At 41.4% G+C, this 27598-nt stretch overlaps 2 protein-coding genes across 6 annotated transcripts in view; one reads left to right on the forward strand and one right to left on the reverse strand.

Annotated features, from left to right (window-relative positions):
• Positions 1-3600: 3600 nt before the first annotated feature.
• LOC143715298 (protein NLRC3-like) lies at positions 3601-19910 on the reverse strand. 4 transcript variants are annotated; one of them, XM_077206989.1, is made up of 12 exons: positions 19476-19529; positions 16674-16809; positions 16378-16494; positions 16030-16128; positions 15523-15615; positions 15147-15260; positions 13168-14985; positions 12446-12619; positions 9924-10097; positions 4727-4900; positions 4483-4647; positions 3601-3834 (listed from the first exon to the last, which is right to left on the reverse strand). In XM_077206989.1, exons 6-12 carry the CDS (start codon positions 15191-15193, stop codon positions 3819-3821), a joined length of 2568 nt encoding a protein of 855 aa, XP_077063104.1. In that variant the 5' UTR covers positions 15194-15260; positions 15523-15615; positions 16030-16128; positions 16378-16494; positions 16674-16809; positions 19476-19529; the 3' UTR covers positions 3601-3818. The 4 variants fall into 4 exon arrangements, with proteins under 4 accessions (XP_077063104.1, XP_077063103.1, XP_077063101.1 ...); XM_077206988.1 differs by lacking the exon at positions 16674-16809 and adding an exon at positions 18656-18762; XM_077206986.1 differs by lacking the exons at positions 15523-15615; positions 16674-16809 and adding an exon at positions 18656-18762 and having other exon boundaries at positions 19476-19910.
• Positions 19911-26712: 6802 nt separating this feature from the next.
• Positions 26713-27598, forward strand: part of slc8a2b (solute carrier family 8 member 2b) — a 139937-nt gene continuing 139051 nt past the window's right edge. For both annotated transcript variants that reach the window (XM_077206982.1, XM_077206984.1), the window contains exon 1: positions 26713-26959. The gene's annotated coding sequence lies outside the window, so the exon portion shown is untranslated. The remainder of the gene's footprint in view (positions 26960-27598) is intronic.

The following is a 27598-nucleotide window of genomic DNA, read 5'->3' on the forward strand; positions in this document are numbered from 1 at the left end:
CGCATAATCTAGACACCTCGCGAGTGCATAGACAATTCGTTCTCAACTGCGCATAGTCACGGTATCGGTTTAAGTTGGAGAAAATAGCCGCAGGGGAACTTAACCTTCTAGGTGTAAGGGTAGCAGTTTGAATAAATAATAAACATAGCAGTTTGAACTCTTCTCCACTTTATTATACCACACATCAGATCACTACCTCCAAAAACCCGCGACACTCCAGTGTGTTATGAATACTGAAAATGTAATTTTGCAGGGGGGGGGGGGGGGGAAACCACTTTTTCTGGGCCAGCGGGTAAAACGGTTCCCCCTGTGTGTTCAGTGTAAGAGACTGATCGATGGATGACAGTGTTTACACATGAAGATGACACTTAAATACATCACCAGCATCACTGCAGTGCGTTATGAATACTGAAAATGTAATATTGCAGGGGGGGGGGGACCACTTTTTCTGGGCCAGCGGGTAAAACGGTTCCCCCTGTGTGCTCAGTGTAAGAGACTGATCGATGGATGACAGTGTTTACACATGAAGATGACACTTAAATACATCACCAGCATCACTTCATTGTGTTATGAATACTGAAAATGTAATATTGCAGGGGGGGGGGGGGACCACTTTTTCTGGGCCAGCGGGTAAAACGGTTCCCCCTGTGTGCTCAGTGTAAGAGACTGATCAATACAATAACAACACAGATTACTTATTTGTGCAGTGCAATATAGTTTATTTATGTCTTCAGCAAAACGACACACACGCAGTAATAAAAATAATAATAATAAAAAGAACGTATAACTAGAATTAGCAAGTACGATGTAACGTTATCTACATCTGATTGAGCCATAAACATCTGAAAATATACATTCTATGCTTTAAAACCTGCATGTAATTGCGAATTAGCAAACAAACAGCGTAAAATGTACATTACTGTGATGGAGAATAAGTAAAAACATCGCGATGCACAAGGAGCTTGCGCGGAATGATGACGTGAGATCATGATTTTCCACTGAATTTTCCGGAACATCTGTACCAAGTGCGCACTACCCATTCCTATCTACGGCAAGCCCCGAGGGGAAAAATAGATTGCATACACACATACAACGAGCGCCTATTAAATCATTACCAGTATAATAGTAACATACTTTGTTGGATTCTGTCATTTACAATCCAACAAAGTCTGTTACAATAATAATAATAATAAAAAAGATTTTGAGGACAGTTACACTGTATTGAGACAGTTGAGAAATAATAATAATATTTTTACAGTTTTCAACAATAATTGTCATTGTTGAACCCTTGCTCTTATTATGTTTCTGATTTCTCAGTTTTGTCATTATTTTTTGCAAATAATTTATTTTATATGTTTTGAGACAGTTTGTTTTAAGAAGTTTCAAAGAGTTAGTAAAAGAGTAAAGTAAAAGTTAAACTTTTTTATTTAAGTAGGCATCTATTTTTTATTAAGTATTTATTTTGTATTAATACATAACCTCACTGTATTCATTTATAATATATCATTATTGCGTGACATTTGTGTCAATAATTGTCAAGCACTGGTGACTTTGCGTTGTGGGAGAGGGCCCCCAAATCAAATTCTGCTTAGGGCCCCCAAAAGGCTCGGGCCGGCTCTGGTTAGCACTCTGGGAGATCAGAGGGTCACAGTAAGAGCTTCTTCGTTGGGTCCACACCCACGAACTTCCCACTCCTCTAGCATGCCATGTGCCGTCGAGTTGCCGAATGCTGGTGTGGGTCCCTCACGTCAGGCACCCTTTATCTCACTCAGCACTCCAGATGAGGATCAGATGTCGATCGCTGAATCGGGGAGGGGGCTTTTGTCCTCTGGAGAGGATGAGGAAGCTGAGCTGTCCTCCTCCGGGGTTGTAGCTAGTGCTGAATCCAGAGCTGACGGCCATGCTTTCCCGGGCCACCGCGAGAATTGGGCTCGAGTGGAACCCTCCACTGTGTACCGAGCGCTCGCGGTTGCCCTCCGGTGCCTTTCTTCCCTGAAGTGCATGAGGAGGTTCAGAAGATGTGGAAGGCACATTTTACTGTCCGAAGCCGTTCTTCTTCCTCCTTCACTCTCACTACCCTCAATGGCGGGGCTGCCAAGGGTCTCATGGATATTCCACAGGTGGAGCATGCAATTCATGAAGATGAAGGATGCTGACAAAGTTGGCTTTCTTGAAGCCCCATCTCCCAGGCCGGGCCTCTTCGGCGACACTGTTGAGGACTTTGCCCAGCAGTTCTCGGCAGTCCAAAAGCAGACGAAGGCCATAAAACATATCTTGCCCCAGCGTGACACTGTAACCAAGTCTAAGTCCGCATAGCAACCATCCAAGCGGCTGAGACAGGTGGTCCAGAGATATAGGGAACTGCTCTGTTGCAGGAGACATTGAGGGATCTGCTCCGTACGCCAGGCCGGGTGGAGAATCCTGTGTTTTGTTTTATTTCTGTTCCACCCACATTTTCAATAAAAGGGCAATTTCCAAAACCGCTGGGCCATATTGGGTCTATCTTGACAGTGAGTGACACACTGTTTCCTCACTCTCAACCACACCCTCATTCGCCACTGGCAGGGGGCTCTGAGGACGCACTGCCCCCTCGTGCCTCCCTACCCTCAAGGGACCCATGTCTGTGTGCAAATCCACAAACTTAAAAGACCTTCAGAACATAGCTTTTTTTTTTAGGATCATTTAAAATATAAAAAAATGTAGTAAGGAAAATCTATGAATTATTAATAATTTAAATAGCATTTAAGTGTTTTAAAATGTATAAAATATAATCTAATTACAAGTACTTAATTTTTGGAATCTGAGAAAGCTCAGTTCACATTTGTCCCTATTTTCGCAGCTCAGCCCCCACTTTAACTGAGGCAGAGTGGAGGTTTCAGTCGTGGGGATCGCAGGTTCTTGAAACCTCAGTCATGGGCTCGAGTATTCTCTTGGATCAGGATGTGCAGTCTCTGGATTCAGCAAATAGCATGTTGCTGGCACCATTCAGCCAGGAGGAGGCAGATGTGGTTGAAGATGTTGAGGAAAGTGTGTCTACTAAGTTCTCTTAATCTGCCAGCTAGCTTACAGGGAATTGCTGGATGGCATGGCCCGTGCCACAACCAGATTGGATCTGGAAGTTGTTCTTGGTAAGCTGAACGTTAGGCTATGTTTGCTGACCTTGTTATGTCACTCACTATGGTCTGGCACTTAAAAAAAAGGAATAAGCGTTGGATATATATCAGGATTTGTATCTCTAGCTGACCTCATTTTTCACTTGCTATGGTAAGATTAAAAAAAAGACTTTGATTTTATTTAAAAACTAACATCTAAAACATGCTTTGTCCCTTATCTCAAGAATCAATGACCATTATGTGTCCGACATTGTAGAGAGTGATGCATAAAACGCATTACCTTTCTGAATTCTGATACATCGACTTGTAGATGACCCTGTATAATTCGCTGTTCCTGTTTTATTAAACCTGAATTTTCCACTTGCTATTGTGCAGCGTTTACCACAGTAAAGTTGACCGAGTGGATAAGGTATTCTGAGCTGGTGTGATTAGAGGTGGGATAATTAGCATATTTATGGTTCCACATGTACTAAAGGAAGCAAGGGTCTAGAGTTACATTTCATTTATTTAAAAATATATATATTTTAACAGGAAAAAACATTTAAATGTTATTTTTTCATTATCAAAAATATGTTTTAAGGAATAAGATTATTGAATACATGGGACTTTAAATCACAAATCACAATGTGATTGCAGCGGCAAGTCTGTTTTCAGTCTCTGCTCCTTTTTCACCAACAGCTGATCCTGAGAAAACTGAACTGATGTCTAAATAGTGAGAATCCTACAATAAAACACACAGACAGTCACATATTAGTATGAGACACTGCTGTCAAATCACATACCAATAGACATCAAACTAAAATCTGTTTAAAAATTCAATATTGATATTCTTTCAGGCCAGTCTCATCAAAATAAGCAGGATTTAACCATATTAATGCAATTTACAGTCCAAAAACTTACACTCAGCTAAAGCATAATTTATTTACATATGAAGCCTGTTTATTGCTTTGCTCAAAAAAAGGATTTTGAAATTTTATACTTAAGAGGGGCTCTGTTTTTTGTTTTTTTTTGCCAATGTTTGAACAGCTTGTAGAGAAATGAGAAGGAAAACAAGACCTTCCCTGACTTCCGAGGTTGTCTGTAGAATTAATTTTTTATGTTAAGGCTTTGGGCCAGTTTTGCCGGGAAAATCCAAAGGAAACGAACATAACAGTGTAATTTTAATTAACCTCATCTGTCCACATGATGTCAGTGAATCACTTTCAGTCACTGTTTTGGCTGAGGCTTGTTTGCATCTAGTGTGTTCACAAGCAAGTGTACAAGCAATAAGTTGCTGGCTGCAGTTCAATAAACAGCCACCGGCGTTGCTAATAACAAGAGTTTTTGACTTCTACATATAGCCCCCTTTAAAAACATTTATCTGACTCACAGCAGATTATTCAGTTTTTCCAGTATATACTGTAGAGCAGAGACTCTGACTCGTGGATCTAGTTTATTAAGAGACAGATCCAGATCTCTCAGGTGTTCAGAGTTTGATCTCAGAGTTGAAATCAGAGCAGCACAACCTTCATCTGTGATGCCACAATTCATCAATCTGCAATGAACAAACATACTGTTTAGCAACAACTTAATTATAAACACCAGTGAATCTCATGTCAATCAGATCATTATACTTCAGTTTCTCTAATCTGCAGTAAGGATCCTCCAGTCCAGCAGAGAGAGCATTCACTCCTGAGTCTCCGATTTTATTCTGAGAAAGATCCAGTTCTCTCAGGTGTACAGGGTTTGATCTCAGAGCTGAAGTCAGAGCAGCACAACCTTCATCTGTGATGCCACACCGACACAACCTACAGAGAACAGACATTTTTCACTCTCTGAAACTACAGACTTAAACTATGTCACAAACTATGTCAAGTACTTTTGTTTTTACAGAACTATCCCAAAGGTACTATGACAGAATCTTTGTTAATTCCATGTTTTACAATCAATAGTTTTTTACTGGTAAATTTACTACTATTGTTTATAGGTATTTCTTTGGCACTTTTATGTTCGTTTTTTTTTAATTATTATTAAAACTAGCAGATTTCAAAAATGATTACTATTTGTTATATGAAGGTCAATAATAAACTATACAAAAACATAATTGCATTATATTCTGTACTACAATGTATAAATTTTTTTAAAACTACAATTATCTCAAAGATGTAAACTATCTCAAAATGTATTGTTTACAATTATTTACATACATTTTTACATACAGCCTCAGATTCTGGTTCTCTTTCTATTCTCTCTCTATCCTTCTTGATCTTAGTGCCACTTTTGATACTGTCAATCACAATCTTTTACTTAATTGTCTGGAAACTGTCTGGTGTTTCTGAGACTGTTTTAACCTGGTTTAGATTTTACCTCTCTGATCGCCAACAGTTTGTCTGTATGAGTGGTTTCAGGTCTGAGATCGGCTCTGTCCGTACGGGAGTTCCTCAAGGTTCAATTATGGGCCCCTTATTTTTTAGCATTTACATATTTCCACTCGGATTGCTTCTGAGATCACTTGGGCTTAATTATAACTTTTATGCAGACGACACTCAGATTTATATTTACTCTAAGCCTGGTCAAAATTTGGATGTTCCTTTATTAACATATTGTATTTCTGAGATAAAAACATGGATGTCCCAAAAATGTTCTGTCTTAAGACTGATAAGACTGAGGTCTTGCTCACCTCTCATCAGCTTCGTAAAGCTGGCTCACTAATTTTAATGCTCTGCTTTAATCAGAGCAGATGGCTTTGATTTGGAGGCACAAACTAAATAAAAAACTTAGGAGTTATATTTGATTCTAGTCTGTCCTTTGACTCTCATGTGCAGTACACTGTTACACACTGTGTACACTTTTTCATCTCAGAAACATTGCAAGACTCCGCTCTATATTATCCCTCTCTGTGACTGAAAGGCTTATTAATACCTTTGTTTTTTCCCGCATTGACTACTGCAATGCACTTCTGGCTGGGGTTCCTAGAACAACACTTAAACTACAATGTGTAAAAAATTCTGCTGCTAGGATCCTGACTGGAGTCAGGAGAAATGAGCATATTACACCAATTTTAAAGTCTTTATACTGGCTCCCGGTCAGGTTCCGAGTTGATTTTAAAATCCTTATGCTCACAAATAAGGCACTGCATGGTCTGGCCCCTCAGTATCTGTCTGCGCTTTTAACTTTATTCACACCCAAGCGTCATTTACGCTCCTCACAAGCTGGTCTATTGGCAGTCCCACAGACTCCGTTGCATACTGTAGGGGACAGGGCTTTTTCATCCTATGGATTGCACTCCCTCCAAATATCAGAGATGCACAGACTTTAAGTATTTTTAAATCTCATTTAAAAACTATTTTTTTAGGTTAGCTTTTACCTGACTTTTTTTTTTCTGTGTGTTGTATTTTCATTTGTTGTATGTAAAGCGCCTTGAGAAGATGCTTTAAAGGCGCTATATAAAAATTAAGTTATTATTATTAAAGCTATTATTGTCACGACACACACGGGACAGAAGATCCAATTTGCAGCAGTTTATTAATATAAGGGTAATCCAAATCGTAGTCTTCCAGGCTGGGGTCAAAATCCAAATAATCCAACTAAACATGAAAACAAAACAGAAACCAACAAGAAAACCGACCGAAGCAGACGACCCATCGGGCGGCCCGGGCGGTGAAGACCCCAAAGGCGGCCAGGGTGGTGAAGACCCCTCGGGCGGCCAGGGCGGTGAAGATCCCTCTGGCGGCCAGGGCGGTGAAGACCCCTCGGGCGGCCAGGGCGGTGAAGACCCCTCGGGCGGCCAGGGCGGTGAAGACCCCTCGGGGGGGCCATGGCAGAGGCTCTGGAACAGACACTGGCACTGGCTCCGGCTCAGGAATAGCAGACACCGTCTCTGGAACAGCAGACACTGGCTCCGGCTCAGGAACAGCAGACACTGGCTCTGTCTCAGGAACAGCAGACACTGGCTCCGGCTCAGGAACAGCAGACACTGGCTCCGGCTCAGGAACAGCAGACACTGGCTCTGTCTCCGGCTCTGGAACAGCGGACACTGGCTCTGCCTCCGGCTCTGGAACAGCAGAGACTGGCATCTCCAAGATCCGAGCCAGATGCTCCAGATAGTCCGTCACAACATTGGCGGCCACGCCAAAGGGGATCTCTGGCTCTGTCCCAGACTGGACAGACGGAACGTGATCAGTCTCTCGCTGGGCGGATGGGACGTGAACAGTCTCTCGCTGGGCGAACGGGACGTGAACAGTCTCTCGCTGGGCGAACGGGACGTGAACAGTCTCTCGCTGGGCGAACGGGACGTGAACAGTCTCTCGCTGGGCGAACGGGACGTGAACAGTCTCTCGCTCGCTGGGCAGACGGGACGTGAACAGTCTCTCGCTGGGCAGACGGGACGTGAATACTCTCTCGCTGGGCAGACGGGACGTGAACAGTCTCTCGCTGGGCAGACGGGACGTGAACAGTCTCTCGCTCGCTCGGCGAACGGGACGTGAACAGTCTCTCGCTGGGCGAACGGGACGTGAACAGTCTCTCGCTCGCTGGGCGAACGGGACGTGAACAGTCTCTCGCTCGCTGGGCGAACGGGACGTGAACAGTCTCTCGCTGGGCAGACGGGACGTGAACAGTCTCTCGCTGGGCAGACGGGACGTGAACAGTCTCTCGCTGGGCAGACGGGACGTGAACAGTCTCTCGCTGGGCAGACGGGACGTGAATACTCTCTCGCTGGGCAGACGGGACGTGAACAGTCTCTCGCTGGGCAGACGGGACGTGAACAGTCTCTCGCTGGGCAGACGGGACGGGAACAGTCTCTCGCTGGGCAGACGGGACGGGAACAGTCTCTCGCTGGGCAGACGGGACGGGAACAGTCTCTCGCTGGGCAGACGGGACGGGAACAGTCTCTCGCTGGGCAGACGGGACGGGAACAGTCTCTCGCTGGGCAGACGTGACGCGAACAGTCTCTCGCTGGGCAGACGTGACGCGAACAGTCTCTCGCTGGGCAGACGTGACGTGAACAGTCTCTCGCTGGGCAGACGTGACGTGAACAGTCTCTCGCTGGGCAGACGTGACGTGAACAGTCTCTCGCTGGACAGACGTGACGTGAACAGTCTCTGACTGGGCAGACGGGCTGTGTCTCCTCCTTCTCCTCCGGACCAACGGACTCAGGACCACCGGAACCGGGACCACCGGAACAGGGATCATCTCCCGACTACATCCTCCACTGTGACCTCCACGGGACCCGCGAAACTTGACCAACCGGGTCCCCTTAAAAAATTCTCTTCTGTCCCGCTCGGTGGCTTGGGAGGAGATATTAAAAAACATACCGCTGGATCTGAGTAGACGGATTCGTTCTGTCACGACACACACGGGACAGAAGATCCAATTTGCAGCAGTTTATTAATATAAGGGTAATCCAAATCCTAGCCTTCCAGGCAGGGGTCAAAATCCAAATAATCCAACTAAACATGAAAACAAAGCACAAACCAACAAGAAAACCGACCAAGGAAGTGGTGACATCTAACAACGAATCCGTACACATACTAACACAGACAGGGAATATATACACAGATTTAACAAGACTAACAATGAACAGCTGGGAACAATGATGACAGGGAACAGCTGAGTGCAATGAACTGATGAGTGACAGTGACAGACAGAATGCTGGGAAATAAAGTCAATAGTGAAGGACACCGTGATAACGAGGACCTCTAGTGACAAACAAGGGAACACAACCAGACACTGTGACAATTATACACATACTTTTCTATGTTAAAAACATTAAACCCTAAACTTTTGAAAGGTAAAGGCTCCGGTTTCACAATTAGGACATTTAAGTAGCTTATGTCACTTTTAACCGTGCCTTAAAAAACATTACTTGTGTCACAAAACAATGGCACTGACAAATCAAACAGCTCAAACATGCATTTTAGTCTGGGACTAGGCTTAAGCCTGGTCTATGATACTGGGGGTATTATTCTCAACAAGGCTGCATTTATTTGATCAAAAAGAGTCAAAAATTTTGTAAAAATATTTTCAAATATAAACGAACTGTTTTTTATTGTATTATATGTTAAGATGTTTCCTGTGATCAAAGCTAAATTTTCAGTATCACATGAAACCCTCAGAAATCAGTATAATATGATGATTTGCTGCTCAAGGAATATTTCTGATTATTATCAATGTTGAAAACAGATGTGCTGCTTCATATTTTTGTGGAAACTGTGATACATTTCTTCCAGGATTATTTTATGAATAGAAAATTCAAAATAACACCATTTATTTGAAATAAAAATAGAATAGAAAATTTGTGACATTATAAATGTCTTTACATTAACTTTGATCAATTTAATAAATCAACGTTTGAACGGTAGTGTAAATTATGACTGTGACACAGCTGTGTAATTTCCACCACAACTAACGATTCTTAAAAAGTTTTTTTTTAATTAGTATACATTTTGTTTACCAAGTAAACAACATCAGTGAAGAGCTTGAGAAGAAATATGAGCAGAGTATTTTTATTGTGCATTATTTCTAATCATTATTATAATTATTTATAATTATAATATAATAAATGATTATAATAATATTATAATTATTTATAACACTTTGGACAAAGGCGTCTGCTAAATGACTAAATGTAATCAACATGTCAATTGTTCTCTATGCAAAAGTGCCTTTAGATAGAGATACATACTATTAGTAATATATTTATCTGAAGATCCTTGTTTTTGTTTGTATTTAGACTTCATGAAGTGACAAATTATGCTGTAAAAATGTTTACTTTGATGCGGTTTATTAATGACATTTAATATAAAATAATTTTCTTGATAATTATCTTACCTCAGTTTCACTAGTACACAGAGAGAATCTTTCAGTACATCAGAAAGGAGCTTTAGTCCCAAATCTCCAATCTTATTTTCAGTGAAATTCAGTACTCTCAGGTGTTCAGGGTTTGATCTCAGAGCTGAAGCAAGAGCAGCACAACCTTCAGCTGTGACGCCACAATGGTACAGACTGCCAAAAGGAAAATTGAACTCTTTTAGTAGTTTTTACTGATATTGTCTTTGTGACACTGCATGTAAATGTGAGTTATTTGGCCATGTTTATGTGAGTCTATTAAAGCAAGTGCTGGTATAACAAATAAAAACAGTCCATAACATAATATTAAATTATCCAAGTCTTGACTGGGAGAGTTTGGATAGTTTTTATAAATAATTATATTACATTTTAATTTGTCTCAAATTATCTTCACAGATATATCAAATATCATGATATGAAATTCAATTTTCAATCTTGATTTTTAATTTAATTTGTTTTATAACCAGAAAATATTCACAAGAATTAGTTTTTCTTTTTGTATATGAAACAACATGTACGACTCCAAGATTACAACTATGTGTTAATGAAGATGATTATTTGCAATTACTCTGTCTTGATTAATGTCTGTTTTGTTTAGTAGTACTTTTATGTAACCCAAGTAGTGATGCTGCTTGAAAATGTATTGGAAATTATATACAAAAACTAATACCAATTACTATGCATGTATACTTAACCTTATAAAAGTAGTAGATGTTATATTAAGTAATTTAGAGTAGAGAGCATGTATGTATTAGATAGGAATTGCTTTTAAGAAAAATGTAATGCTGTAGATAAGGTATATTTTACAGACGAAGAAACGGAGAACCAAGAGAAAAAGAGCCAAGAAGATAGTTGGCAGACTACATCGGAAACACCTTAAAAGGGTCATGGAAGACTTGGCAGCTCTCCAGTTGATGACAACAGAAGAGAGTTTGACTTCGGCAGTGAACTGTTTGAGTTTAAAGGACTGATGAGAAGACTGAACAAGCAGATACTGATTTAGCGGTATCACTCAACGCCAGAAAACCAGCTGATTGTACCTTTGATTTATACCTTGCTTTATATTGTAACTTTGCTATTAGTTTTGGTTTAACTTTTATTTTTGGAATATTAATAAATAACTATTATACTAATTGCAAGCAATTGTCTACCAGTATTGTTGTTAATAAACCTTGAGCAAGAACTAAACCACAGAGGAGTCTTCTGAACAAGTTGTAAGTACCATTTGAACGCTTATGATTTAGGTCAGATTTGACTTGCTCTACCTAACCTGAGGATAATAAATAATAAGGTTAAAGGTGTAAGGTTAAAGCACACACCGTAAAACATATGTTTGAGTGTTTGGACGAAATAAGGGCAATGCTAATTTTCTGCAGCTCTATGAGTCAAAATCTGAAGTGGCTTCATTTTCTATTCTGACGCTGGCTTCTTCTTCAGCTCCGACTTCGAGTGCAGCCGTGCACGAGTGCAAAACCTCACAACACCCACCCCCTGTCGGTGATTGGTTGTGTAAGGTCGCGCTCGATCAGCCCAATGGGAGTCGTCTGACCAGCACGGAAGGTCTCTGCGTGTTACCGTCTTTTCTCGCGGCAAAGTATTTTTGGTTAAATTCAATACATTTTGTCATATGTATTAACTCGTTATTTCATCTGACTCCATAAATGAAAAGGGTTTAATGATATCTGTGCATCATTAAATGTGAGCGAATGTTTTACTATTCTTTTAAACTCTTAATGTCAAATTAAATTAGAATAATCAAATATCACAATTTAATATGTCAGGTAAATGTATCATTACAATTTCATAATCAATTCAAATATAATCAATGCAAAACATCAAATGCTCTAGAACAAAGAGGAAAATGTTTACCCGACAAGAAATACATGAGGCTCACGGGCTGATCTGGATACAGAAAAGATCCACGAGCTCTCGTTGCGTTTCATTATATACCCAGACCTCATTTCAAATATAAACATGGTTCACAGTGGAAATTTACCTGCAAGTAACCATTTGCTAGCAGTGGAAATTTGCATTCAGTCAAATGGTCAGAAAGTGTTAACTCAAAGACACACCCTCCAGTGTGGAAGATATTTCTAAACTTCTTAAGAACTTTATTACCTTTTGGTTTACTTCTTTGGGAATGAGACATTTGTACCAGTCGCACTGAGACATTTCAAATAATACAAAACATGTATAAAACTCGATAATCATTCACATTAAACTTTTTAGATTCTTGTGTGAGTTTGGGAGATCTCACCACGAGTGGGGGTCGAGGGAAAGAGATGTAGACTCGTTAGAATGTTTTAAATCTATGTTTTGGGACACTGATCAGTGTTGTATATTGAGCCGTTGTTTTGTGTTGAGTAATGTTTGTTGAGTGTTTATTGAGTACTTTTTAGACATGTACAGCACTTTGGCCAACTTTGGTGTTGTTCTTAAATGTGCTTAACAAATAAATGTTGATTGATTGAAAGTCACGAAAAACATCAAAGAGAAGATCTTACTTCAGTTTCTGCAGTTTACAATGAGGATCCTTTAGTCCATCAGATAGACACTTCACACCAGAATTTCCTAGTTTATTCTCAGACAGATCCAGATCTCTCAGGTTTGAGGGGTTTGATCTCAGAGCTGAAGCCAGAGTGACACAACCTTTATCTGTGATATTACAGTCATCCAAACTGTAGAGAGATTGAAAACAATACATTTAACACAGTAACAGTAAACACAGTTTACTATGCCTCTTGCTGCGAATGCAACCGACGTTCAGTTGACGGATAACCTGTGGCATTGCACAGTGGTTCCAGGGCCTTCATTTTCCTCGTCTATTATTTATAAATATTATATGTATGACCTGATTATTCCTTTATATATTTAATATAATTATATATTTAAAATATTTATATATATATATATACATACATATATATTTATATCAGTGATACTGATAAATAATAATTATTTAATTTTATATAACAACAGTAATACAAAAGTAATATTCATGGATGTCTTAATTTTTTTTATTTTAAATGTTAAACCACAGAAGAGTATGGTCTCAAATTACAAAATATGGCATCAAAACTAGAAGGAAGGCTCTGGATATAGGTTGCATCACTATTTACCTCTCAAGTCATTAAAAACATGGGTCAGTACTAACAGAAAATCATAGATCCTCCAGCATGAGGGCCAGCACTCTGTAAAATATTTTAAAAGATCATCTGTCACTTACTGTGCTGATCTGGATTCTTTAATCACAGGAAGCAGATTATGGAGAATTTTATCTGTAACATTTTTTTTTGCAACAAATTTATTCGGCTCAAACACATCCATCACTTGCTCTAATGTCAACAAGACAAAGACTAATGCTGACCACTGAGAACAAGAGAGTTTGACTTCAGCTAATGTTCCAGATTTCAAATACTGTTGTATTTCCTCCACTAGTGAATGATCACCCAGTTCATTCAGACAGTGGAACAGATTGATGCTTTTCTCTGGAGGGCAAGTGGTCTTGGTCTTCTTCTTAATGTAATCAACTGTTTTCTCATTGCTGTCAGATCTGCTTCTTGGCAGAGTCATTAATCCTCGTAGGAGAATCTGATGAGACTCCACCGACAGACCCAGAAGAAACCGCAGGAAAAGATCCAGATGTCCATTTTTACTCTTTAGAGCCTCATCCACAGCTCTCTGATGCAGCTCAGATAATGAAACATGTTCTTCTGGTGAATGGAGTTTAAACCAGTCCTTAACTTTAGACTGCAAACTCTGTTTTGTGTTTGGGTCAAACACATTTATGCTGAAGTTTGTATAGGAGAGGTGCACATATAGAGCTGCTAGATGTTCCTGAATGCTCAGATGAACAAAGCAGAAGACTTTCCCCTGATACCAGCCAGACTCCTCTCTGAAGATCTGAGTGCACAATCCTGAGTACACTGATGCTTCTGTCACATCAATACCACAGTCTATCAGGTCTTCCTCGTAGAAGATCACATTGCCTTTCACAAGCTGCTGAAAAGCCACTTTCCCTAATTTAAAAATCATCTCTCTGTCTGTGTCCTTCTTTTCATTGTACTTTGTGTCTTTGATGCTAATCTGTACCATCAGGAAGTGTGTGTACATTTGAGTGAGAGTCTTGGGAATCTCTCCAGTCTCTGCTTCGCTCAGCATCTTCTCCAGAACAGTGGCTGAGATCCAGCAGAACACTGGGATGTGGCACATGATGTAGAGGCTCCTTGATGACTTCAGGTGTGTGATGATTGCATTGGCCAGACTCTGATCAATGATTCTCTTCCTGAAGTATTCCTCCTTCTGTGGATCATTGAAGCCTCGTACCTCTGTCACTCGATGGACACACTCAGACGGGGCGAGATCGGCTGCTGCTGGTCTGGAGGTGATCCAGATGAGAGCAGAGGGAAGCAGATTCCCCGTAATGAGGTTCGTCAACAGCACGTCCACTGAGGCTGATTCACTTACATCACACAACCTCACATCCCTCTGAAAATCCAGAGACAGACGACACTCGTCCAGACCATCAAAGATGAACACTTTATATTTGTCTTTGGATAATTCTATCTCTTTAGTTTCAGGGAAAAAGACATGAAGAAGATCTGCAAGACTGAGTGTTTTGACCTTCATCAGATTGATCTCTCTGAAAGGAAGTGGAAATATGAGCTGGACGTCCTGATTCTCTTTCTCTTCAGCCCAGTCCAGGATGAACTTCTGCACAGAGACTGTTTTTCCAATGCCAGCGACTCCCTTTGTCAGCACAGTTCTGATGGGTTTGTCTTGTCCAGGTAAAGGCATAAAGATGTCATTGCATTTGATCGGTGTGTCCTCTGTTGCTGCTCTCCTGGATTGTGTCTCAATCTGTCTCACCTCATGTTCATTACTGATCTCTCCACTCTCAGTCTCTGTGATGTAGAGCTCTGTGTAAATCTCATTCAGGAGTGTTGGGTTTCCCCGCTGTGCTGTTCCCTCATACAGACACTCAAACTTCTTCATCAGATTTGATCTAAATGTGTTGAGGACTTCAGCATAATTAGAGTGATGGCTGTAAAATCAATACAACAGAATATAAGTACAAGAGGTACATATATAGAGCCACAAAAAGAGAAGGCTATTTTGTTTTCTATATAATATATTATATATAATGCAGAACGCCTTCATTGGTTTATACTGATTTTTGTTATTTGTCAAAATACTGTATTTTACCTGATGCCAGGATAATTGCTTTCATCCAATTCTTGTTCTTTATTCATAGACTCGTCATATTTTATTTTTTTACAGACGGGTTCTGTTACATCTGGTCCGGGTCGCAGGATTCGCCTTAAATAGCGTGAAGTAGAACAGCAGAATAATCAGATACTTTGAAAGTGAATTGTGCTATTAACTGAATAATTCTTTAAACAGCTTAGTTGCTGTTTTTACACTTAATATTCAACAATATTATTGATCTCCCTGCATTGACACTATTATATGAGAAGTGAACGGAGCTGGACGATGTTATCACTGTTTTATCCAGAGCGGCTGTATAGATAAATGAACTAAATGAATACATTTTTTACAACAGAAATGAACTTGAACTTACTTAAGCTGGACTGTGACACTATTTTCTTCTAGATCTGCTGTGCAGCAGAAACAAACTTTGTTGCATTATTTTCCTGTTATCTCTGTAAAGCGGCTGTGAAACAATCTGTACTGTAAAAAGTGCTACATAAATAAAGGTGACTTTTTATATTAGAAATATATATAAAAGGAAAGTTTCAAGTGGTGATAAAATGCTAATACTGTAAACACACATCGATATCCATTTTATATTAATGTACCCAAATGTTATTTAGCTTGGTAGCCATAAACCACTGATACAGTGAGGCGAATGAGATAGATTACTTGATGAAATGAGTGTTTATAGTGATAATTATTAATAAATGCAGCTATTTATTTAATTTACACACACACACACACATATATATATATATATATATATATATATATATATATATATATATATATTATATTATATTACTGTTTCATAACAGCATATGACCGGGAGGGACATTGAGTGGTCATGGCAATACCATAAGCAATTGTGTACCTCTGCCTTCTGTCTCCAACTGTAAGTTCGGGTGGAGGATCCATAGACCAGCCACTCTTCAGGGATTCTGGTGAATCTGATTTCTTCTGCTGAGCCAAACTGTAACAGAACAGAACATCTTTCTATGTTAGATAGTTTAATCAACCTTTAAAATAGAGTGTTACTAACAAAAGATAAGTTGGATTTTTTTTATTTTTACAGTGCATTACCAAATTCAAATGTAGAAAAGCTGTAACCTGAACAATACAATGTAAGAACATCAAACAAAGTTAAAAGTACCATCAATTCACCATACAAATTTCCTGAGGAAAAATCTAAACATTGCAATATTTTTAGTATATACTGTACCTGAGATTTGGCTGTGTGTCTCCACTCTTAAGTTCGGGTGGAGGATCCATAGACCAGTCACTCTTCATGGACACACAGCTGGGCTCTGGAGAATCTGGTCTCTTCTGCTGGACTGAACTGTTATACAGCAGATAATAGGGCTTGGTGACATCAGATGAAAAGTGAAGTTTTTTCAGAGCCAAAGCAAACTTTTCTATTTTTAAGATGTCCACTGTAGTCTTTCACAACAAAATCAGGAAGAGTGTATTAAAGGGATAGTTCACCCAAAAATTAAAATTCTGTCAGTATTTACTCACCCTCATGTTGTTCCAACCCTGTTAGACCTTTGTTCATCTTCGGAACACGAATTAAGATATTTTTGATGAAATCTGAGAGCTCGATCACTCCTCCATACTCCTCCATAGGCTTCTTCAGGGATTGAACTTGACAGCCCTGAAAAGTTATTAAAGACATCGCTAAAATAGTCCAAGTGACTACAGTGGCTCAATCTTAAGTTTATCAAGCGACGAGAATACTTTTTGTGTGCAAAAAACCCCAAAAATAACGACTTTATTTCAACTATTCATTTCCTTCTCTGTTGGCCTCTAGTCAGTTAACTTAATATGATTGCGTAGAGCTACGTCACACGTAGGCTCACTATTGGCCGAAGCTGGTCATGTGGGTGATGGGTGTGACGTACAACAACAGCTACGCTATATTTGACCCTGGACCACAAAACCAGTCGTAAGTCGCACGGGTATATTTTTAGCAATAGCCAACAATACATTGTATGGGTCAAAATTATCGATTTTTCTTTTATGCCAAAATCATTAGTATATTCAGTAAAGATCATGTTCCATTAAGATATTTTGTAAATTTCATACCGTAAACATATATATAAAAATATTTTTGTGAATGGTTGCAGCAAAATCGCGCAAAAATAAAGTCAGAAAACATGCCTACAAACTTTGCTCGCTGCTGCCCACTCTTTGGGAATTACCCACTCAAGTTTGGTATCTATTTCAAGCTTAGATTTCCCCCTTTTGGGTTCATAACTCTCCACAACGTCATTAGAGCAGTAAGCCAATAGAGAGCATAACAAACCCTTCTCGTGTAAAAAAATAAAATTTTCTTCTTATCAACGGTCTGCTACAGCGCGCCGCCTCTCATTGGCTGGCGAGTGCTTCGCATGCACAGTGTACACAATCCGCAATGGTAACGGTGCAAGCCATGGATTCTGAGATAGCGCGTTTGCTCAATTTCAACTTTAATTACAGCAATAATTTAACGAACATAGCAAAGGATTTTTTCGCAAAATGATTGGGAAGATGATACAGAATGTCCAGAGACTGGCTTGGCAAAGGAGGATGACCTGAAAGACGACGAATTCGATCAATGTGTGGAACAGTTTTGTAACCACACACACACACAGACAAACACATACGGGCATGCACGCATATTCATACACACAAACAGACATGCGTGCATACACATACACACACACACACACACACAGACAAACAAACACATACGGGCATGTACGTATATTCATACACACACAGACATTCACACACGCACGCACGCACACACACACACACTTGAATTTAGTGGTGGGGAACTCACAATGGTGTAAATTTCATTTATTTCCTTTCATTAGTAATGCGTAGCTAATGACTTCATTTGGAGAACTTTAAAGGCGATTTTTTCCATATTTAGATTTTTTCCATCAGATTCCAGATTTTCAAAAGGTTGTATTCTCGGTCAAATATTGTTATATCCTAACAAACCATAGATCAATGGAAAGCTTATTTATTCAGCTTTCATGTGATGTATAAATCTCAATTTAAAGAAAATGACCCATAAGACTGGTTTTGTGGTCCAGGGTCACATATCACTAGTGAACTGACTCAAGGCCCAGAGAGAAGGAAATGAATAGTTGAAATAAAGTCGTTATTTTTGTTGTTTTTTGCACACAAAAAGTATTCTCGCCATCTGATAAACTTAAGATTGAGCCACTGTAGTCACTTGGACTATTTTAACGATGTCTTTAATAACTTTTCGGGGCTGGCAAGTTTCAATCCCTGAAGAAGCCTATGGAGGAGTATGGAGGAGTGATCCAGCTCTCAGATTTCATCAAAAATATCTTAATTCGTGTTCAGAAGATGAACGAAGGTCTTACGGGTTTGGAACAACATGAGGGTGAGAAAATACTGACAGAATTTTTATTTTTGGGTGAACTAACCCTTTAACAATGTAAAAATGGTTGATATCATGTTGTCTTTATTGAGTGTAGGCCTACCTGCATCCAGGAGAACAATCTCCATCTTTGGATTTTTGTACATGACTCATTCTGTCCTCGTGGTTCTGCACTGCTGCATCAGATTAGTCTGATCTCCTCTACTGACTCTGAATGGAAAGGACAGAAGCACTAATTCGTAGTCTTTACCATTTCCTGTTATGCCTCATTTTAAGGGCAGAAAACTAGTTGCTCCCCCCACAACTAGGTTTTACTTGGTATGATCCAAATGTAGTGTGTGTGTGAGGAAACAGTCAGTCATATCGAGGAAAAATAAGGAGGATAGAAGAATAAGAATTGCGCTCATTTACAACGAAACGATTTTTTATTAAAGAAGAAACAATGATTGGTTTCTTCCTATGTCTGCGGTTTATATATATTTTTTGTATTCTTACTCATTGCGGGGTTTATATATTTTTTTATTTACTTTTTAAAGGATTATTATTTTCTTATCACACAAGTTCTATTTAATTCGATTAGCATCGAGTTTGGTAAGGAAATAGGACAGGTCGAGTCAACACACGGTCGAAGTAAAAAGAAAAAAAGAGGCAATTGAGTAATATTCATCCCAAAAAATCTAGAACATCAATAAGAGGAAAATCGTAGTTCGTACAGATTTAGCCTATTCAAAGTTAAGAAAACATATTTTTCCGAGCTAACATCAAATGATCGCGACCTCAACGGTTCATCTTCGACCAACTGCAGCTTTTGCGATCGATTTTACTGGCACAATTTTACAAAATTTTACAAATGGTGTTCAGTTTATCTACACAATATAAACATAACGCGAGCTTTTGTGTAATAAATCACCTTTAATACTCACTTTTCTACTATGGCAAGCAACGTGGCGCAGTTACTTTGAGAGAAAATGGCTCCTAAGTTTTTTACTTTCACTTAGCTTATCGCTGTCAACATGGAAGAAACCATTTCAGCAGTGGGCTTTTTTCGGTCAACGTGTATTAGTAGTTTTGCATGAGACTAAAGGGTCATTATAGCCTCGCGTGAATACCGGTGGGGGATGAAAAAGTATGATATTAATTTTGGTTCCATTATTAGTAAACCGAGCGACTGTACAAGGTGAGGCTTGGCTTATGAATATTAATTACGTAACGTGCCCAGCGTATCTGATTGGCTGAAAATAAGAAGACAGGCCTTTCTAAATACCCACACTTGCGGTCTTTGCACTTAACTACTTGTCTACTTGCATGACATATTTCCTGTATATGACCCAAGTGTTCAAATAGGCGTGAAGACTGCACGTTTGATTGCCTGATGGGACACACTTATAGTGTTGCAAAAAATAAATAAATTTGATTTTCAATACTTTGCATTTTAAAATATACTTCTAAATGTCTGGTCAGTAGTCCCTATGTAACAGAAGACAATATAAAAAGCAATTATAAAAAATTAATAAAAAGCAGTTGCAAATGTACAAAATACACATACTGATCTTTGCACCAATACAATGACACTTTAACAAATTGTTTTACTACCAAATTGCATTTAATATCTAATTAATTTAACTGACAGTGGAATGTTTTCCTCGCTATCTCGCGACCTCGGGACACCAGATTTCCCGAACTTAATGCATGATGGGATACACACTACTAGCCCTAGTCACTGTAAAAAGTGTTCGGTTCACTTAAAAAATTAAGTAAACTAGTTGCCTTAAAATTATTATGTAGATAAACTAAATACTTAATTGAAAAAATTAAGTTATGCGAACTTGGCAATTCCACATGAGACTACTTAATTTTTTTCGATTAAGCATGGAGTTATTTACTTAATAATTTTAAGGCAACGGGTTTCCCCAATTTGTTTAAGTCAAGTAAACTGATCACTTTTTACAGTGATTGTTTATTTCAGCACATTAAAGGAGAACTCCGGGCAATTTTTAAGTTAATCTTGATCGTTATACCTTTGTGAGTAATGTCTATAGAAAAAAAAAACGAACCGGATTGGTGCTTGCAACGCGGAGCTGTTCCCGCAAATGCCCAGAGCTCCCACTCAGCTAAAACGGCAGTTATGGGGGCATATACATAAAGAGTGTCTTTGTGCCTCATAACAGACACAAAATGCAATTAAAATGTCTGTCCAACATGAATAGGGCCCTTACATGTGAACAAGATTTTATAAGCTTGTTTTTGTCTGCTTCTTTAAATGCTCAAGCTCTTTAAAGCAGGATGGATTCTGATTGGCTGTCAATGTTTTTATCGTTCATCAGCTGCAGGAACAATCGTTCTGAAAGTGATTCCAACGATATCGTTTCTCTGTGTCGTTATCATGTGGTGTGGACTCTGCTATTCTTATAGAACAATTGTTAGAACTACATATTTATCGTTATCTTTATAGTTAAGCTTTTTGGTGTAAATGGGCCTAAACTTGGGAGTTAAACTTGAAAAATTAAACAAACATTTTTTCATCTAAAAGGAATCTTATCACATGGAATAAAGATTTGATCATGGTCTTATGGTTTAATGTCTGGTGCTCAGCATTTTAGATGTGTGTGATATACCCAAAAAGTTAATAACTTGATAAGGAAAGTAATTCATAAAGAATAATGTTTCTGAATTAAACTCAACATTTTAAATAATTATTTCTGATTTTGTAATGACACCTAAAAACCTTAATCTCATTAAGGTTCTGATTTCTGAACTATCACTTTCAACTAAGTCTTCTATCACAAAAACGAGCAGACTTCTTCAGTAGGCCTAATCTATTCATAAAGAACAATACAATCTTAATCCTAACAAAATTGAAACCATTTGTTCTCTAAAATGCCTGATGTGATGTTGATTACAGCATTCTTCTTTGATTTTCTTTTCTTTTTTGTTTTAATAGATAAGATATTAAAGTAGCCTATATGTTTAATTGTTGTTTAATTGTTGTTTTATTGTCATGCCAGCAGAGGGAGATATTGCACTTTCAAATAATTTTATAACATTTTACAGAATTTGATGGGAACTGGAATATTAATATAGGCTACAAGGATATTAATGCAATTAAAATGAACATTTGGGTCTGTGCTTAATGAGTGCACGTTAGTTTTACATGTTTTTACAGTTACAATATTGTTATTGGATACTCTCTTACCAGAGCAATAGTGACACCAAAATTAAAATTCTGTCATAATTTACTCACCCTCATATCATGTTGCAAACCTTTGTGCCTTTTCTTTCTTCTGCTGAACACAAAAGAAAATATTTGATATAAATTGATTATTTGTGATTATTTATTTCATATAAATAATGTTTTTAAGACAAGCATCCACAGACATACAGCTGCTTTACTTGCTTTCTGTTGTTTAGAAAGAGTTTAATTCCACAGATATCCAACTGTAAGCATGTGATCACACGCATCTGTAATGTAACATGTTGTAGTGACTGTGACATACATAATTCACCTTTGTGTTAAATGTAGTTCTAAACATTGTTGGTGATAAATGCAGTACTTTGTTCTTAGCGTTTTTCCTCATAACTGTTCAGGGATCGTGGTCCCTTTAAATGTTCTGTATGGGTGATGACGTAGGACGCTTGTCACCGCCATTTGCTTTCTGTTCGTTTTTTGATAGTAAATAAACGACACACGTATTTGTGTGCTCAAAGTGAGAAGTTGTCTCTTGCAAGTTACTGCAATTTCCACACTGGTGACCCCGACATTAGTCTGCTGGACGTATCCAGTGACACAACACGACCATGACTGCGAACGCTGTCACCCTCAAACTCCCCGAATTCTGGGAATCGTCCGCATCGGCATGGTTCGCACAGACTGAAGCGCAGGTCGCGCTGCGTGAGATCACCGCGGATACAACAAAATACTACTACGTAGTGTCGGCTCTCGGTAATTCAACGGCATCCAGAGTGGTGAGCCTTCTAACAAATCCTCCGGAAAACGAGAAGTATGCAGCACTCAAAGCCCACCTGTTGAAAACGTTCGGGCTGTCGGATGCTGAGAGAGCCGGCAGGCTTTTCTCCCTTCAAGGACTGGGTGACAGCAAACCGTCCGAGCTCATGGACCGCATGCTAGATCTTTTGGGAGAGCACAGACCCGATTTTCTGTTCATCCAGCTTTTCCTGCGTCAGCTGCCTTCACAAGTGAGAGCTGCATTAGCCAACACCACAATCACTGACTGTCGGAGACTGGCTGAGGAAGCTGATAAATTTTTCCTGGCGAGTCACGGACATTGTGCGGACGCGCTTTTTCTCGCGCACATCGCTTCGGTGACACGTGACGACTCCACCTTCGTCGCGGCAACCACTTCTAGGCGGCAGTTGTCTTCTAGCCCCCAACAACTTCCAGGCTTATGTTTCTACCATGCTAAGTTTGGAACCAAGGCTAACAAATGTCGCTCACCATGCAGTTTCGGCAGGTCGGGAAACGCTGGGGCCGGCGCTCAGAAGTGGCCATGAGCGTCGGCCGCGTAGGCAGGCTGCTTTTCATCCACGACAGCATCTCTGGACGGTGTTTTCTGTGCGACACAGGAGCACAGAGGAGCGTCCTGCCTGCATCCCGTTTGGACATGGTGACCGACAGTCACGGCCCTCCTATGGAAGCTGCCAATGGCAGCCCCATCCGCACGTATGGAACGAGGTACATCGAATTGTGTTTAGGAGGACAGCACTTCGGCTGGAACTTTGTTACTGCAAAGGTTGCCGTTCCCCTCCTCGGCGCTGATTTTTTGTGTGCACATGGACTGTTGGTGGATGTAAAGAATCGCCGTCTGATTGACGCTGTCACGTTTTGCTCTTATACATGCACGCTCAGCGGGACCGACTCCATACGGCTGTCTAGCATGCTTTCAGCTTCTGATGATTTCCACCGTCTGCTTGCCAGTTTCCCAGCCCTCACTCAGCCCACTTTCTCTGCATCTGCCGTGAAGCATGGTGTGGAGCACCATCTCGCCACCACTGGTCCACCCGTCTACGCCCGGGCTCGGCGCCTCGACCCAACCAAGCTTGCCGTTGCAAAGGCTGAGTTTGCGAACATGGAACGCCTGGGAATAGTTCGCCGATCCGACAGCCCGTGGGCATCGCCCCTCCACATCGTCCCCAAACCTGGTGGCGGCTGGCGCCCGTGTGGCGACTACCGGCGGCTTAATGAGGCAACGGCGCCTGACCGATACCCAGTCCCGAATATACAGGATTTTTCAGCACACCTGTCTGGCAAGGTGATTTTTTCCAAGGTGGACCTTGTTCGTGGACATCATCAGGTGCCGGTACATCCACTGGACATCCCCAAAACGGCAGTGATCACGCCGTTTGGTCTGTTTGAGTTCCTGCGCATGCCGTTCGGCCTTAAAAACGCCGGCCAAACTTTTCAACGCCTCATGGACTCTGTTTTGCGGGACCTGCCTTTTCTTTTCGTGTACTTGGATGACATTCTAGTAGCGAGCACGTCCAAGTCTCAGCACCTGGCGCACCTCCAAACCCTTTTTGAGCGGCTTAGCCAACATGGATTGATTGTCAACCCCGCCAAGTGCCAGTTCGGCCTCTCCACCATTGACTTCCTTGGACACAGAGTCACTAAGGACGGGGCGGTCCCTCTCCCATCAAAGGTGGAGGCAGTCACACATTTCCCACGCCCGCTCACTGTCAAATCCCTGCAGGAGTTCCTCGGCATGGTGAATTTTTACCACCGCTTCATCCCTCGAGCTGCTCTGCTCATGCGGCCTTTGCACGAGGCCTTGAAAGGTAAACCACAGCACGTTGTGGACTGGACTGAGAGTAGAGACAGGGCTTTTGCCAACACTAAGGCAGCCCTAGCGAATGCCACCATGCTGGCGCATCCTTCTCCAACAGCCCCCATCGCCATCACCTCGGATGCCTCAGACTATGCTGTCGGTGCTGTCTACGAGCAGTGGGTAGGCGGTGCCTGGCAGCCGCTGGCTTTCTTTAGCCGTCAGCTGCGCCCCTGTGAGCGGAAGTACAGCACTTTCGACCGGGAGCTGCTGGGTCTCTACCTCGCCATCCGACACTTTCGTTTCCTCCTGGAAGGCCGACACTTCACTGCGTTTGTGGACCACAAGCCGTTGACTTTTGCCATGGCCAAGCTGGCTGAACCGTGGTCCGCCCGCCAGCAACGTCATCTGTCCTACATTTCAGAGTTCACCACGGACTTGCAGCACGTTGCTGGTAAGACCAACCATGTGGCTGACTGCCTATCAAGGGCTGTGGTGGGGGCAGTCCACCTGGGCTTGGATTACAACCGCATGGTGGCCACTCAGGCCACAGACCCGGACGTGCAACTCCTGAGGAGCTCGACTACAGGTCTGCAGATCGAGGATGTAGTTTTTGGTGATGCCGGCACCACACTCCTGTGTGACATCTCCACAGGTAGTCCTCGGCCAGTCGTTCCCTCGGGATGGAGACGACAAGTTTTTGACGCCATCCATGGTCTCTCCCACCCAGGTTCGAAAGCGTCACAGAGACTGGTTGCAGCTAAGTTTGTTTGACACGGCCTCAAGAAGGACGTTAGGGATTGGGCTAACATCTGTGTTGAGTGCCAACGGGCCAAAGTCCACCGCCACACTAAAGCCCCGTTAGGTTTGTTCCAGGTTCCGGAGAGACGTTTTGACCATGTAAACGTGGACCTGGTCGGTCCTCTGCCCTCCTCTCACGGTTTCACATATCTGTTCACCATGGTTGACAGGACCACCCGCTGGCCCGAGGTTGTGCCTTTTACGTCAATAGCGTCTGTCGAGATGACACGGGCATTTATTGGCACCTGGGTTGCCCGTTTTGGCACTCCTTCGGACATTTCCTCTGACCGAGGCGCGCAGTTCACGTCTGAGCTGTGGGACTCTGTCGCACAGAGCCTCGGAGTGAAACTCCACCGCACGACCGCATATCACCCGCAGGCTAACGGACTCTGTGAACGTTTTCATAGGTCAATGAAGGCTGCCCTGCGTGCCAGCCTCAAAGACAGCAACTGGGTCGACAAGCTCCCATGGGTGTTGCTGGGCATCAGGACTGCACCAAAGGAGGACATTCAGTCCTCATCCGCGGAGCTTGTTTATGGACAGCCACTGCGGGTACCGGGGGAGTTTGTCCCTAGTGCCACGGTTCCCTGGTCTGCTACTTTCCAGCGGTCTACTCTACTGGACAATGCAAGGCTTTTCGCACCTGTTCCTACTTCACGTCACGGCCTCCCTCAGTCACACATCCCCGCTGGACTTCAGACGGCTGACAACGTTTTCATTCGCCACGATGCCCACAGGGGACCCTATGAGCGCCCATTCCGGGTGCTGGAGACGGGGGAAAAACATTTTGTGGTGGACAGAGGCGGCAAACCGGAGCGACTTTCTATCGACCGCCTCAAACCGGCTCATTTGGACGTGGCCAGGCCCATCGACCTGGCCAAGCCCCCACCCCGCGGACGGCCTCCTGCTCTGCCTCCACCCCTTGCTGCTAAACCTCCTACACTCCATGCCCCACACCCGGGTCATGACAGGACACCGGCTGCAGTGAGGTCTCCTCAACCTTCAGTACAGCGCAGCCGTTGTGGTCGGTTGATACGCCCACCTCCCCGTTGACAGTTTGGTTCTTCGGATACGGTGAATTCTGGGGGGACGTGTGTAGTGACTGTGACATACATAATTCACCTTTGTGTTAAATGTAGTTCTAAACATTGTTGGTGATAAATGCAGTACTTTGTTCTTAGCGTTTTTCCTCATAACTGTTCAGGGATCGTGGTCCCTTTAAATGTTCTGTATGGGTGATGACGTAGGACGCTTGTCAGCGCCATTTGCTTTCTGTTCGTTTTTTGATAGTAAATAAACGACACACGTATTTGTGTGCTCAAAGTGAGAAGTTGTCTCTTGCAAGTTACTGCAATTTCCACAATGTTATAAAATATGCACAGGTTGACATCACACAAAATGTATAAGTGTTTGAGCTAAATACCTAGATTATCTCTATAATACATTTCAGTAGATCAGTAAACTTTGCTAGTATATTTGTCAGCTGACATCATTTTCTTCATGCCAGTCACCTTTTAGATGAAACAATGCGCGTTCTCGGAGAGAAACGCGAGAACGCGCCCTCTACCAGCCCATCCAGGACGCGCCAGGCTGTGAGTGAGCGCTCGAGAGTATTTCCACCGCACGAGAGAGTGAAATACAACAGTCAAACCGCAAAGAGAGAGAGAGAGAGAGAGAGAGAGAGAGAGAGAGAGAGAGAGTGAGAGAGAGAGAGAGAGAGAGAGGGGCGCATATCAGCACAACCGGAGCAGTTTTTCAATGAATTACAGCAGCAACATGCGCTTCACAGCCACGCCTGCACTGAACATCACCGCAAACTAGGATACAAGGTATGATAATAACATACGAAACGCGACTGAAATGCGAACTTGTATCATGAACTTTCATCCTTTGATATGCGTTTCCATCCTTCAGATGCCAGTATGATGATGATTCATGCTTGTGTTTGGGCTTGAAAAGTAAAAGAGCAGGTGCAAACTGTATTAACATGAAGCCTTGAACTTGTTTTTCTTTTGAATGTCAGAGCATTTTCTTTATTGGTCCGGATAACATGCAACATTGCTGTTATTCTATTTTGTGTGATAGTTCTCAAAGAATTGTCAGTGCATTTGTGTCTTTGTAGATTCAAGCTGTGTTTGGTCATGATACAGACAGTCCGTAGGTTATATAAAATATATTAGGTATAAGCTATTGCCTACATATCATTTGTGCATGTATAGTCTTCTACAGGGTAGACACATATATGGGTTATGTTTTGCATAGGGCTCACATGTGGGCATCCCTTTGGTGAATGTGGCCACTTGTTTGTTTCTTCGTCAGTGTGATGCTAAATGAAAGCAGTTCGCACAGGCATCCATTATCATCCTTAAGCTTCTGGGTTATTTTGTTGTAAACCATGGCTGTAAATGTTTGGTTACATAAACGAAACGGGACGCTTTCTGTGTGACCTTCATTCATAATAGTTTTAA

This window comes from Siphateles boraxobius, unplaced genomic scaffold (genome assembly GCF_051911475.1).
Source record: "Siphateles boraxobius isolate OS27281-9 unplaced genomic scaffold, OSU_SipBor_1 6, whole genome shotgun sequence".
NCBI classification, from domain to species: Eukaryota; Metazoa; Chordata; class Actinopteri; order Cypriniformes; family Leuciscidae; genus Siphateles; species Siphateles boraxobius.